The 14,388-nt window shown below is 37.6% G+C and overlaps 1 protein-coding gene across 1 annotated transcript in view; it reads right to left on the reverse strand.

Moving 5' to 3' along the window:
- Positions 1 to 1,004: 1,004 nt before the first annotated feature.
- The window catches only part of SLC9A2 (solute carrier family 9 member A2), a 95,135-nt gene continuing 81,751 nt past the window's right edge, over positions 1,005 to 14,388 (reverse strand). The window contains exons 9-12 of the mRNA XM_041757209.1: positions 9,862 to 9,958; positions 7,878 to 8,009; positions 6,297 to 6,387; positions 1,005 to 5,004 (exon numbers count right to left, since the gene is read on the reverse strand). Of these exons, the coding sequence (XP_041613143.1) occupies positions 4,634 to 5,004; positions 6,297 to 6,387; positions 7,878 to 8,009; positions 9,862 to 9,958 (691 nt within the window). The 3' untranslated portion in view covers positions 1,005 to 4,633. The remainder of the gene's footprint in view (positions 5,005 to 6,296; positions 6,388 to 7,877; positions 8,010 to 9,861; positions 9,959 to 14,388) is intronic.

Below are 14,388 nucleotides of genomic sequence, written 5' to 3' on the forward strand. Positions count from 1 at the left end.
ACTGATATAATAAATGCATTTGCTGCTGACTATGGAGTCTGGCCCCTGTGGGTCTGACGGCACGTGAATGGGTACGTGTCCTGGGCTTGCTTTGGTCTGTGCTGCCGGCTGAAACACAGGCCTGGGCATCACGAAGCCAATTTCTGACAGAGTCAGGCGGTCATGACAGGGTTAAGGGTGAGCATTTTCTCCCTGGCCACCTTCAAAGCACCTTCACTGTGCCATCTTTTTGGAATGAACAAAACAATCAAGTATGCCAAGTTGTAGCACATTCAGAATAACCTTCCAGCTAAAGGTAAGAACTTAAACTGGATGCCCAACAGTCAGAAACTTATAGTAGCAAATACAGTAAACAGTTTTGAGCATTATCTCAGAATCCTGCATAATGTTTAAAAGCCATTTGGTAAAGACAGTGGATGAAAATAATTTGTCTTGCTTGGGTTGGCTTGGGAAGGCAGCACTTAATATTCCAGAGCATGCATTATCTTTGAACCCTTTACAAGAGTCTGTTTACATGTAGAATATTAATGGACCAGTTATAATCTTCATTAAGTTTCTTTAACACAGTAACAGTGTTTACCCTGTTTGAAATATTATGTATATTTGAAGCTAAGGCACCTGAAATTTTTAATACTTTTAAATTCTTACCTTTCACTAATTCCAGCTATATGACCCCAATTTTAGCACAAATGAGAATGGTTTTGATATATAAATGTAAAAATTGGAATTGGGGGCTGTCCTGGTTTCTTGTGATGCATTATCCATAGTGATTAAATATTTTCATCTATGTTTATTCCATTAAATGTTTCCACTCCACACTGATTTAACACTTAGACTTTTGTACATTTCACAGAAACCAAGAAAAATTCTTTGTTGGTATACATATATAAAATTTCTATTTGGCAATCCAAACTCTGGACGCGGAGAGCCTCATTTAAATTACAAATTTTGTTACCACATGTACTGATGACATAACAGGACCCAGTGAAATAAAAAAAGAAAAGGGAGAAAAACATTTGCATATTTAATTCAGGGTGTTTTGTTACAGTAGTGAAAATCAGAAAAGTCACCGCCGATGTGTCTGGCATCCTGTCTACTGGCCATCTCATGGAGGGACATTTCCATATCGTACAATACAAGGATAACAGATCCCCATGAAACATCTGTGACATAAAAGCCCTGAAGTAGGTTCTGAGCCATTCAAAATCATCAATATGCTCTGCAGATTGAAAATCTGATAATCCATTTACAGTAGATACATTAACTCTACACATAGAAACACTTCTTTCTCTGACCGGACAGGTAAGAGAACTGACCACCATTATCGACTATTTTTAGAGGTAGTAAAATAGAATTTTCTTTGAAAAAAATTGTAGAAAGAAGACAAAAGGGATCAAAAAACTATGTACCATTACAACAGTAGAGACGTTCAAAACTAATCATGTGGGTGCTTCGTCTGCACATCTGTAGTGGGTGACCACGTTTAAGGATGTCAAGCCACGTGGAGTGAATGACATTGGAAAAAAATTCTGAAGGGAGGTGTCATTTCTCTTGAACAAAGAGCTGTGGTCACAGCCAGGCATCAGTTACCCAAATGGGCTCTCACTGCCTTACAAATAGACTGAAGAAAGGACCTGGTTAAAATGTCAGATATAAAGTAACAGCAAGCTACACATTTTGCTCTAAAAGTTAAGCACACACATACACACGCAAAATCTCAGATCATCAGACAGTTGAGTCATAAGCCTTTCTCGTTCATCTTGACAAAGGGAATCAACATACAATGTTCAGGCTTGGGCAGATAATGCCAATAGCTACTTCAACCAGACAAAGAAATCTTTTTAATCACTCTTCAGAGAAGAAAGTCAAGTGTGAACTTTGAACTATCAAAATATTACAATTCTCACACTTGTTTATAAAATGCCAGTTTTAACATAAACATGACTTGGGTAGTGCAACAAATGGAAAACATACTGAGACATGTAATAAATAACTTCTCTATGCTTTTTACATAAATAAACATTCCCCTTACCCACCACGAAAATTAGTAAAAGCCAAGGGAATTTTGTCCCAGATATTCTGGGGTCTAATCCACAAAACGCACATTTTTTTAAAAGTATCGAGCTTTGGAGTCAATTTCTAGTTGTTTGCTAACTGGCCTAACTGTTCCCAACAATCAGCCCTTAGCATTACAGGTAAAGAAATAAGCCTACACTTTGCACTTGCAGGTAGTTCAAGTCAAAATTGTTAAATACCAAAGACCCATCAAAATTCTATAGTCACACTGGAACTTTGGTTGGATCAAGTATTGCTTGCATTAGCGAGTCATTTACAAAGGGTCAGGGATGGGTCTCTACCACAGAATATTGAGACTGTTTCAATATTTAAGGGTTTCATATGCTCTCCTGTAGTGTCTAGAACTTAATAATTTTATGAGAAAAAAAGTATGGAGAAAAAACAAAATGAAGTCCCATTTATTTTTCATTGCTTTTGTCATTCAAAAATACAAAAATCGTTAAACTGATAATGACATAAGTGCTTTTTTAAATTTACACCATGTCCACCAGATTCTTTATTGACTTTTAATCAGTGTAAGCTAAATTTGGTATACCTGTTTAACAAGAAATGTAAAAAGATTTTCATATTTTCTTCTTCGGTTCCAGAAAATTAGACTTATTATAATATTCAGTATTCTAGGACAACAGAAAAAAATCAGGAACTTTATTTTTAAGGTCATTTTACTTTAACCTTTCTTTTCAGATTTCATTAAGTTCTAAAAATTTACTCTTGGCATTCTCAAAAATATACATCCCATCTCTGGATGAATCACATTCCTATAATAAAATTCTAAGTTAAAAGTCATTTTAATTTCTTTTCAGCAGATGAAATATATATATTTTTAATATAAATATTTTCAGTTAAAATTAAGATATTTGGCACAGAATCCTAAGCTTACAGTTTTCAAAGGTGTCTATACTGCTTTCCACTTATCAACGTGGAAGAGTTTGGGAAGGAAATTGTACCTTGTATGTTTATCTTTTCCTCTGCCTCACACCCAACAATCTTAGCACTATTCCAAGACTGTAGAAGATAAGAGAAAGGGTAAAAGATTTATTTCTCCACATTGGTGGGGGTAGAGGAGGGAGATAAGAGAAGCACTGCTGGGGATTTCTGAGTCCTGAATCTTCCTGTTTAATTTATTCATGTTTTCCCACTAACAATCCGATGGTCGTTTGTATCCTTTGCTGCACCTCTAATGTGCTCTCAGTAGACTATCGTGTGGCCTCATTTATATTTAAACCCAGACATTTAGAGTCTCATTCCAGTCCAGTTTTAAGGAGTTTTTCAGGGGTTAAAAAAAAAAAAAAAAAGGCCAATAAAATCTACAGCTTGAGACAAAAATTCAAATATTACTCTTTAATGATTATATTCCACTTCTTGTCTTTCTGTTGTACTTTTAAAAAGTACTCAGATGAGTAGAATCCATTTTTATATGAAGAATTTGTCACTACTTTATTGAGGGGCAAGAAGTAACAAATTACAGACTAGTGCAAAAAATTAAAAAAAAGAACTCCTACATTCTCCAAAGTACTTCCTGAATAAATTTCAAAACCCGAACTCTCACCAGTTTATTAAACATTGGACTATGTTTATCTAAATGGTCTGCTTGGAGCTTCTGACCTGTATTCAAAGTTCTAGAATGTTCTAAGAAAAATTCTAAAGCCGGTAGTCATAGATGGGCATGAAAGGGAATCTCCTGCATCCTCTTCCCAGTATTGCACAATATAAAACCTGCCAACAAAATGTAAGCAGGTGTCTCCCCGCATATACCATGAGGCCCACATGCTGGAACTTCGTCCAGAGCTGCCACCAAGTCTGTCACCCATCGTGTCACCCACACAGTCTTTCTCTTTGCACCATTCAAACACAAACAAGAGATAGAATCTATACGTTACCCTCAAACGTACAGTAACAAATAAATTAAATCCAGTAGACTCATTATTTATGGGAATCTGCGCTATGGGAGCCAGGCCTCCTCATCTGCCTAGATGTTCTGACTCCCTCCCCAGCCTGAGTTCACCAAGAATCCCTGCTCCATGCTGTGCTCGTCCTTTACCAAGTGGTCAGCAGCTCAAGATGGGGAAACACCTTGACTCTGAGCAGATGGCCCACCATCCTCCGGGAGCTACCCTTTACACCTTGGAGAGATGTTGAGTATTTTTAGCGCCCTTTGCTTAAAAACTGATTACAGATATCCATAGGTTTTCATAAATAAAATGTGAGGCATATATGTATATATTAAAATTTTCACCAGCACAGGTGTGTTAAAAACTTCAAGTTCTGTCATTCAAGTTCAATAAAGGCACACAATTTTCTTTCTTTAGGCTTGTGAAGAATACAACTGCTAGCAAAAAGTCATAAAAGGCATTTTATAGGGCTTTTTTTTCTTTGATTTTTCCTCTTCTTGGGTTAAGCATCCATCCCATAAATCAATGGTATGACTCTTCTACCCATAGAAAGGATTTAGATGCATAGAGGGTATGAAATGGATCCCACTGTTGTGTCAGGTTTCAGGGTAACCAATGCCAGGGGTGCTGGGTCAGTCACCCCAGGTCTGCTTTGGCCATTTCCATTAAGGCTTCTCACTTCCAAATCGTGCTTTCCGGTTGCCAGGCTCCGATGCCCTCCGGACCAGCCTGGGTGGCGGCTTGGGTCGGATACCTTCAGTCACACTGTCTTCCTGCACTGGGCCAAACTGGCCTTTGGAGAGAAGGGGCTGCCGGAGCATGCCTGGGGTCTGGGTGCCCCCCTCTTTGCTGTGGGGAGCTGCGGGGGTACAAGGCTGCCCCTGTCCCGAATCAACGTCTACCTCATTCTTCCATTCCATTTTACAGGACTGCGGGGCTTTCTTTGAGAACTGTTCTGGCAAGAAGCGCCTTGCTCGGGGCTGCAAATTGAGGACAGTGGTCCCGACATCTGTGTCTGAGTCACTGCTATTGCCACCTACCACAGAGCAAAAGAAGGACAACATGGGCATGCGTTTGAGAGAGAATCACGCAATGCATGATTGGGGCCAACACCTGCTGAGAATTGGGCAGCGGAGGGTCAGAGGGCTCACTCTCTCTAGCCCACCAAACCTGGGCATAAGACATCATCTCTGTGGGCCTTAATGTTGAATGTTCACACACTGAAGAGTTCACTGTGCCAGACAACTGTCCTAAGCACTGTTAAACTCATTAACCTATTTAATCCTCATAGTTACCCATCTGACAGGTGGAGTAACTGAAGTTCAAGAGACAGTATAAGTGGTGGAGCTGGCTATCAAAGTGAGGTGCTCTGGCGGTGGCAGCTATGTTCCCACTTGCCCCATCAGAACAATCCCAGGAGGGCTCAGCTCTGTGTCTGGCACACAGAAAGCAAACCAGCACTTGGCTGCTATTATGAAAATGCTTGTCTTGATCTGGAATCTCAGAGACAACCTTCTTTATCTCCTTTATATTTTCATAAAAGGGCTGTAGTACCAATATGCACTCTCCAAACAATGGGGAGATACATGATCAGAACTAGCTGTTGTCAGAATTCAAGTCCTAGAGAACTGGGTAGGACAGCTGGTGGGAGCTGAGATTCTTGGGGCAAAAAGAATGTTCTGGTGGACATGCGGTGGTGACAAGGCCCACTGCTCTAAACATTCAGGCCTCCCTTCTCATTTCTCATCTCACCAGTCATCACCACCAGCAGTCATTTGACTTTCCTCTTCTTGGTTAATTAAATAAATAAGCAAAAATAAAGGGGTAGGGGAGGTAATTGTTACATCCCACATTTTAATAACATGGTACCTAACATACTTCCTCTGGGGTTCACAGTAGATGGCTTGGAGTCTATGCAAAGATTATCATTAAATAAAGAGATATGAGACTTTATGTCAAAGCCTTAATGATTTCAGGCAGTAAAATTTATGGCTGCCTTTATGAAAATATATGGAAATTGCAAAAATTTAAATACACCTTTGCAAATTTACAACTTGCTGTTTACCTGCTCACTAACCACAGGTGACAGCATTTGCTTTTGCTATATCAAATAGAATCATTATAGAAAATAATGAACTCATTCATAATGTGTACAGCAGCTCCATCCAAAAAGCTTATAATGCTAATAATAAGTCACCATATTATTATTTTAGACTTGCAAACTATTAAACTCATTGTCCTCAATGAAGAAAAAGAATGGGGAAATTTCTCTACTTTATGAATATTAGGAAATAAACTTACTCATTCTGCTCCAACTGAAATCATTACCTGTATTGGAAATATTCTTTTTCTTTTGTAGCTTTTCTGGAAGCTTTGTATTTTTTGGTAAGGATAAATATCGAGAGGCTGAAGTGGAAGCCTGTGGAAAACATGGAAAATCTTATTTAGACTATGCAGAGGTCAGTTACTGTATATCAGAAATTTAAAATTTTATATCAAACCCTGATGTTAAAAATTAAAATTGTACTTCTCTATTATAAAATTACTGTGTGAGGGGCTGTGGGGATGGTGAATAAAGTTCTGAGCAATAATTATTTCACTTAAAACAACTAAATCTCTTCTAAAATGTAACCAAAATCAGTATTAAGGAAAATGAAAATAAAGTGGGACCGTTAGAAATAAGAATAATGAAATAATAATGAAAACCATTGAGACTTCTTAAAGAGAAGCTATGGAAACACCTATTAATAAGAGTATTACTAAAAAAGTAGAACCTATACATATGGAAAGAAAATATATGAAAAATGTAGCATATTTAACTTTTAGTTACTTTAGTAAGTCTTGAAATGATAGAATGAAAAGTATTACCATAGCTAATTGGCTGACAATTCAATTGTGTCATACTTTAACTTTTAATCAGGGCTGCCACATTTTCACATTTAAAAAAAAAAGATGGGATCCTTGGGTGGCGCAGCGGTTTGGCGCCTGCCTTTGGCCCAGGGCGCGATCCTGGAGACCCGGGATCGAATCCCACGTCGGGCTCTCTTCATGGAGCCTGCTTCTCCCTCTGTCTGTGTCTCTGCCTCCCTGTCTCTCTCTCTGTGACTATCATGAATAAATAAATAAAATCTTTAAAAAATAAATAAATAAAAATAAAAATTAAAAAAAGGATAATCTACCTCTTTACATACTACCATTTTAGTCTCTGATGACCAACACAGAATATTACTAAAAATGAGATGCAATCCTAAAACTAATGCAACCTTGTATGTCTGTTATACTCACAAAAATAATACTAAGATGCAAATACTGCTGTGAAGTCAATCAATTGTAATGTCATTTAAAAATGATTTTCCTTATCTTGTTGACAATGCCTTGGACCAAGTGAGAAGGTGAACATTCACACCCCCCAACTGCTGTGATTTTGCAGTTCTAGTACCTGCAGCTTGCCTATCTTCTGGCCACAACCTCTCCCCAGAGAGATCCAACATGACTCATCAAATGAAGCATGGTCCAGCCATGCTATTTAAATTTGTAACTTGACCCTTCCTTGTACCCCCAGTCTCCTTCTCCAAGCACTGTTTTTCTCCACAGCACTCCCTGTCTACTAACATAATAGATAATTTACTCGATTGCTGGGCATCTTCTCCCCACTAGGATATGAATTCTACAAGCAAAGATATCTTGGTCACTTTCATTCACCAACATATACCAAGTGCCTAGAACAGTGCCCAGACACAATAGGTGTTGTAGAAACATCCGGAAAGACTTTACAATTAATTCCATCCCAGAATTCCTATGAATCAACCCTCAGTGGCCATCCAGTCACAAGAGCCTCTGGAATGGCTGCTGACTCTACTCCTGGAACCCTTCCTCACCGCAGACAAATGGTTAACAAACGCCAGTTACCCTGCGCTCATGGTTCAAGCTGCTGTCTTTCCTGATGCTTTCTCGCAAACTGTGCCTTCGTCGGATCAGAATCTCTTTAGCTTGTCGCTCACTTGTGTCGGTCGTCAGATTGTGTCTGTTGTAGGACAAAGTCTGAAATGAAAACACAAGAGACATCTTACAAGAAAAACTGATTGCTACCCCAGAGATTCCCAAACTTTACTGTGCTGCTTTGGCTCTCTGTACCTCAGCGAGGCACTTAACAACCAACATGCAGAGCAGAAAAATAAATTTTAAAAAACTATAAAAATTAATGTGTATGGGAGATAAAAAAAAAAAAGGTTAACATTTGTTCAAAATTTGAAAGCATTTGTCTTCTAATAGAAGTTTGCCAGTTATCTTTCATTGAGAAGTGCGATCTTCATAAATCAGAATATGATGGAATTCATCATCATTCATACTTTGTCTACCTTGAAGTACTCTGTATGTATTTAGCCATCATTAGCAGCTGGGGAAGAAATACAATTCATCTTTACACATTCTTTACTGAATAGGAATTACCGGTACAAAAACAAACCACTTTGAGCCACTTGGTGGTGCCATGTCCTTTCAATTAAGAACACTTCCTTTCAACTGGGTTGTCAAATTGAAAAGGCTGTTGCTAGAACCCACATTAACCATGTGCTAGACAGTAAAATTTCTAAACCAGGCCTCTGAGTGACATACATTTTTAGTTTTATAAGTTTCCTATAATGAATTGCAATTAGTAATTAAGTTCATTTTCTGATAGAATAAATATATATTTCTTGGGAATATTCCTGTGTCCTGAACTATATTAAATCTCAAAGAAATATGAGAAAATGTTAGAGAAGAGGGCTCAAGCCTGCCTTGAGAAATCTGCTAGCTAGATGGACCTCAAAGGCTAACGAAATAATACAAATCATGAAGTGCTAAAACTGTGGTATGGTGTGAACTCCGAGTGCTATCCCATTTAAAGACAGGGCTGGAGATAATATGGAAGTTGTTAAGGAAACCTTAAAAATTGGAGGATGTGGAACAACTAACAGGAACCAGTGGGACGTTCCATGTAGAGACAGAAAAGAGAGGAACCCAGGCCAAGGAAGGAAGACAGAACCTGGGCATTTGGGGAGGGAAGGGAGATGTGAGGCCAGACACAGCAGAACTGAGAATTAGAGATCCCGAATTCTGAAAGAATAATTTAGCCTATAAGCCACAACTGTTTCTTGTTTCATTTTAAATAAGAGAATGCTGCCATTAAAGGTTCTGTGAAGAAGGCGGCGGAGCAACCATAACTCAGGAGGGACTGGGGATCGCATCTGGGGAGACCAGCTAAGAAGGCACAGAAATGACCCCAACATGAGTGAGGAAGGTTTCTGACCAGCTATGTGGTCTGTGTGCCACCTCCCCTCCCAGTACTTTAATCGATTCATCTATAAAGTGGAAACAGTAGTAACACCACTTGGAAGACTGAGTTAATATATGCTGAAATGGGGCATGGCCAATTGTATGCATCCTGGAAATGTTAGCTATGTTGTTAGCCAATTGTTAGAAGGAGGTATTAACAATGGAACAGCACTTAGGAGATACATTAAAGGAAGAAACTATAGTACTTTATGAGTAATGAAAATTAAATACGTTTTAATAAGTTTTCTTAAAGCTCTTAAGTTTTCTTTAAGCTCTAAAGAGATTTTATTTATAAAAAAAAAATTAAATGAGAGCCACAACTAACTAACTCAGATGCTTTTATCTCCAAATCCACAGTAGCAGAACTCCTGGGGACTCCCACACTTTCCCCATGGTGTCTGAGAGGGAGTGTACCCTAATAAGATAGGACTCTCAGAGAAGAGAAGATGCCTGATGTGCAACATGCAAAAGGCTGGCGTAAATGGTTGGGCAATCTCTGCTACAACGGAGTAGCACGAAATGAGAAGGCATATTTTTAGCCAAAGGCAAGGAAACATTTTGCTAAATAAATTATTCTCACTCGCTGACGGATTTGATAGAGATTTCTGGATAATATTTCTCGAATTTCATCCATTTCACCAGGTGTGAGCTTCCTTATTTTTTCTTCCCGGCAATCACTGTGAAAGGTTAGAAAAAGAATATATTTTACTATTCAACAGATATTGAAATCATATTTTTTCCTTTTTGGAGATACAATATCATTTAAGAAGAATCTTAACTTAAAGAATAACACTTAGGGAGTATTCAATATTTTTAAATAACTCCAGGGACACCTGGGTGGCTCAGTAGTTGAGTGTCTGCTTTCCGCTCAGGTCGTGATCCCGGAGGCCTGGGATCGACTCCCACATTGGGCTCCCGAGAGGGAGCCTGCTTCTCCCTCTATCTTTGTCCCTGCCTCTATCTCTGTGTCTCTCATGAATAAATAAAAACTCTTTTTAAAAAGTCTAAAAAGTAAAATAACTCCAAATTCTAAAACTTTTCAGTGTCAAAATTATTCAAAACGAGTTTAATCATGCACAAGTTTTCAGAGTCTGTTCACACAATTACTTCTTTTTTTCCACACAAATATTTTTTAAGGAAGAAAAACTGTAGTAGCTTATAATGCTGTCACTTTATTATTTTTAATACTCTCTAATAAGGTAATATACAACTGGGTTTGTTCTAACAGAAACTCAATTACCTACATTTTGCTATCAAGGCCTAGTGTTTTAAACACTTCATTAGAAATATTTGCAAAGACACCATTTATAATATGTACGTATATACAATCAATCATCATTATTCAAGGATTTCATATTTGCAAAGTCACCTAAACATGGTGTCAGTACACATGATACTTTTTCATAAACATGCACTAAGTGGGGGAAAATTTGAGTTCCCCATTGCACAGGTTCCTAGATGAGGCTAAATATGATGATGCTCTGCCTTCCTGTTTCAGCACCTTCTTCTACTATAAACAAATATCCTTTTCACAGTCTATTTAATGACACATTTTTCATATTTCCGTGCTGTTGGTGACTTCACTATTTTAAATGGCCCCCAAGCATAGGTCCGAAGTGCTGCTGAATGTTCCTAAGCAAAAGAAAGCTGTGATGTACCTTCCAGAGAAAAGTCATGTCACATGAGCTTTGTTCAAGCATGAGTTATGGTGCTGTTGGCCATGAGTGGAATGTTAATGAAACAATAAATATTAAATAAGGTGTCTTTATTTTTTTTTTAAATAAGGTGTCTTTAAATAGAAGCACACATAAAATAAGGTTATATATCAATTGGTTGATGAAAATGTTGTGACCAGCGGCTCACCAAGAACCTAACCCTGTATTTCCCTTAGAAGCAAGGGTTCAGTATTCACAAATCAGCATTCAGGGCAATTTAATAGAACATAACTACTGCAACAATGAGAACCAACTGTATTTGTACAGTTTTATCCTAACTTCTTCAAAAAGGCCTTGGGGGGGCCTACAAAAATATATAGTACAATAAAATACATAAGAAGATAAATTAAGAAAAAGCTGAGAAGTTTATATATATTAATGCAGATTTTTAAAAAGATTTTATTTATTCATGAGAGACACCAGAAAGAAGCAGAGACATCGGCAGAGGGAGAAACAGGCAGGGAGCCCAATACGGGACTCGACCCTAGGACCCTGAGATCATGACCTGAACCAAAGGCAGATGCTCAACCACTGAGCAACCCAGGTGTCCCTATTAATGCAGATCTAAACAGAAGATGGGCTAGGAACACACCAATTGAAGAGCACAGTTCTCTTATTTTTTTTTAAATGCAAACTTGTTTACAAAAAATAAACATGATATTAATTACCTATGCCCATAAGGTAATGGAGAAACACAAAGGAATAAACATATAAATCTAAGGCTTCATCAGGGCAGACTTCTGTAGATATATATGATTCATTTTCACCTCAACCTCAATTGCTTGGGTGAGTTTTTAAGAAGCATCTTCTTAGACTAAGGCATTGTTATTCAAATTGCTGTCTAGGTTTCTAATCAGGTTTTTGATCAGCAAAGTTAATTCACAGAATTTTTAGAAAGATTTAAAAGGTCAAGAGGTAACAATTTTGGAGCAATGGATCTTGCATTCTTATAACAATGTTCCCACCAAGTTGTATCCAACAAATGTTTGTGTAACTCTAGTGTTAAGTGCACAATGAAGCATACATTTAAATTTATTCTATTGGAATATAATACAAAAATAGAAAAATATGTGAATCTGCCACGTATGGCTCAATGAACTATCACAAAGTGAATGTACTTGTGCAACCACTATTAAAGTAAAAAAACATGAACTAGAACCCCAGAAACCACGTCATATTTTGCCCCCCAATAATCACTACTTCCTCCTTCTTTGACAAAAACAACCACTATCCTAATTTCTGAGTTGACGGAACAGTTGTACCCAAGTCTGAATTCTCTATAAATGGAGTCTTTTAAATGCAATAAGTATATGTATGTATGGATGGATGGATGTATTTTTTAATAATAGTCTTTTAAACTTAGCTTCTTTTGCTTAGGCATTGCATTTAGATGCATCTGTGTTATGACATGTAACTTGGTTTGTTCATTTTACTCATTGTATAATATTCCATCACATGAATATGTAATGATTTGTCCATTTTACTGTTGATGGGTATTTGCGTTATTTCTAACTTTTGGATATGACAATGTTTTTGTAAGTATTCTCTTATACGTATTTTGGAACACATATGATTATTGACCATTTGGATACCTTCTTTTGTAAACTGCCTGAACAAGTCCCTTGTCCATATTTCCATAGGACTATCTTTTCTTTTTTTTTTTAAGACCTTTGTCAGTTTTATGTGAGGCAAGTATCTTCTCCCATTTTATGGCTTGCCTTTCATTCCTTCAATGAAATCTTTTCCTATCAAAACAGTAAGAGGATATTCTCTCATATGATTTTCAAAAGCTGTGCTGTTTCACTGCTCACATGCATACCTATGATACTCCTTGGCTTGATACAATGTGACCTAGTGGTCAATTTCACTTTATCTCCATATGGATCCCTAATTGACCCAGGACCAGTTTTTGTTTTTTTGTTTTTTCAGGCCATCTTTTCCCTACTGCTTTGTACTACTGTAAACTTTGCCATTAGTTAAGTATCCATATCCAGTAAGTGTAGGTCTACTCCAAACTCTTACTTCATTCTGCTGGTCTATTTGTCCTTTTGTCTTTGCAAAAGACACTGTCTCAGTCATGGGAGCTTTACAGAAAGTCTTGCTACCTAATAGTGTGAATCCTTTAAATTTGTTCTTCAGTTTTTTTTTTTTTTTTTAATTTTTTTATTTATTTATGATAGTCACAGAGAGAGAGAGAGAGAGAGGCAGAGACACAGGCAGAGGGAGAAGCAGGCTCCATGCACCGGGAGCCCGACGTGGGATTCGATCCTGGGTCTCCAGGATCGCGCCCTGGGCCAAAGGCAGGCGCCAAACCGCTGCGCCACTCAGGGATCCCTGTTCTTCAGTTTTGAAGACAATTCTTGTCTTGGTTAATTTGGGCCCTTTACATTTCCATAGAAACTTTAGGACCAGACTGTCTAATGATACACACACACAAACACACTGGGATTTTTAATGGAATTGCTTTGAATCTATAGATCAATTTGAGAAGAACTGAAAATATGGCAAATAACGGATTGATTTTTTACTCTTAAGCCACCCTTATATTCAATTATCTGCCATCCATTTGTGTCTGTTACTACTCTGTTTTTATCTTTTTTTTCTCTAAGTTTTCAATAACATTTCCTTATTTACTCACATGCTTTTGATTGGTTGCTAGACATTATGCATGAAAAATCATGGAGGTAGTTTAAGACTATCATCTTATTTTCCTCCAAAGAAAAGTTAAGTTTATTTCTCTCAATCAGCTGGGATAAAAGTAATATCAATCTCAGATTTCAGCAATCATGAATTGAGATAATTCTAGGCTAGACTTCTCTTCTTTGAGGGTTAAGTTGTAGAATTCTGAAGTAATAACCTATAGCTGAGTATAAGAGCTCCTCCTTCCTGGTAGGTCCTGATTTCCAATTGTATGTATTCTCAAAGACCAATCAGTCTATCAAAACTTCTGTTTTAGCCTTTTAGACTTTTCTGTGATCCAGGGAAGAAAGGGCACCAAATGCCGGTTCCATCTTCTTGGACTTCCCTTCTCTGTTGACTCTTGGTCAAGAAATTCCTTACTGTACTGGTACTTTCCAGCTTTTAAGCAGATTTTTAAAACATATTTGTCTTTTTTTTTCTAGCTGTTTTCATAGGATAGTTTCCTCTAGAACACTTAATCCATCACTGTCAGAAATATAATACCTTATTTCCTCCCTTTTCACTTCTAATTTCCCCTAAAGAAAACATTTCAAGAGATGTGGAATGGTCAATATGGTTGGTATTCATTTATCTAACTATGCAGCTGACCATTAATTGTGCTACCTACTTCCATAACCTTAAACCTTTGCCTTTGTTCTGCTTACTGCCAGCTTCCAAAAGAACTATAAACAGAGCGGAAAACTAAGATTTTT

This window comes from Vulpes lagopus, chromosome 5 (genome assembly GCF_018345385.1).
Source record: "Vulpes lagopus strain Blue_001 chromosome 5, ASM1834538v1, whole genome shotgun sequence".
NCBI lineage: Eukaryota > Metazoa > Chordata > Mammalia > Carnivora > Canidae > Vulpes > Vulpes lagopus.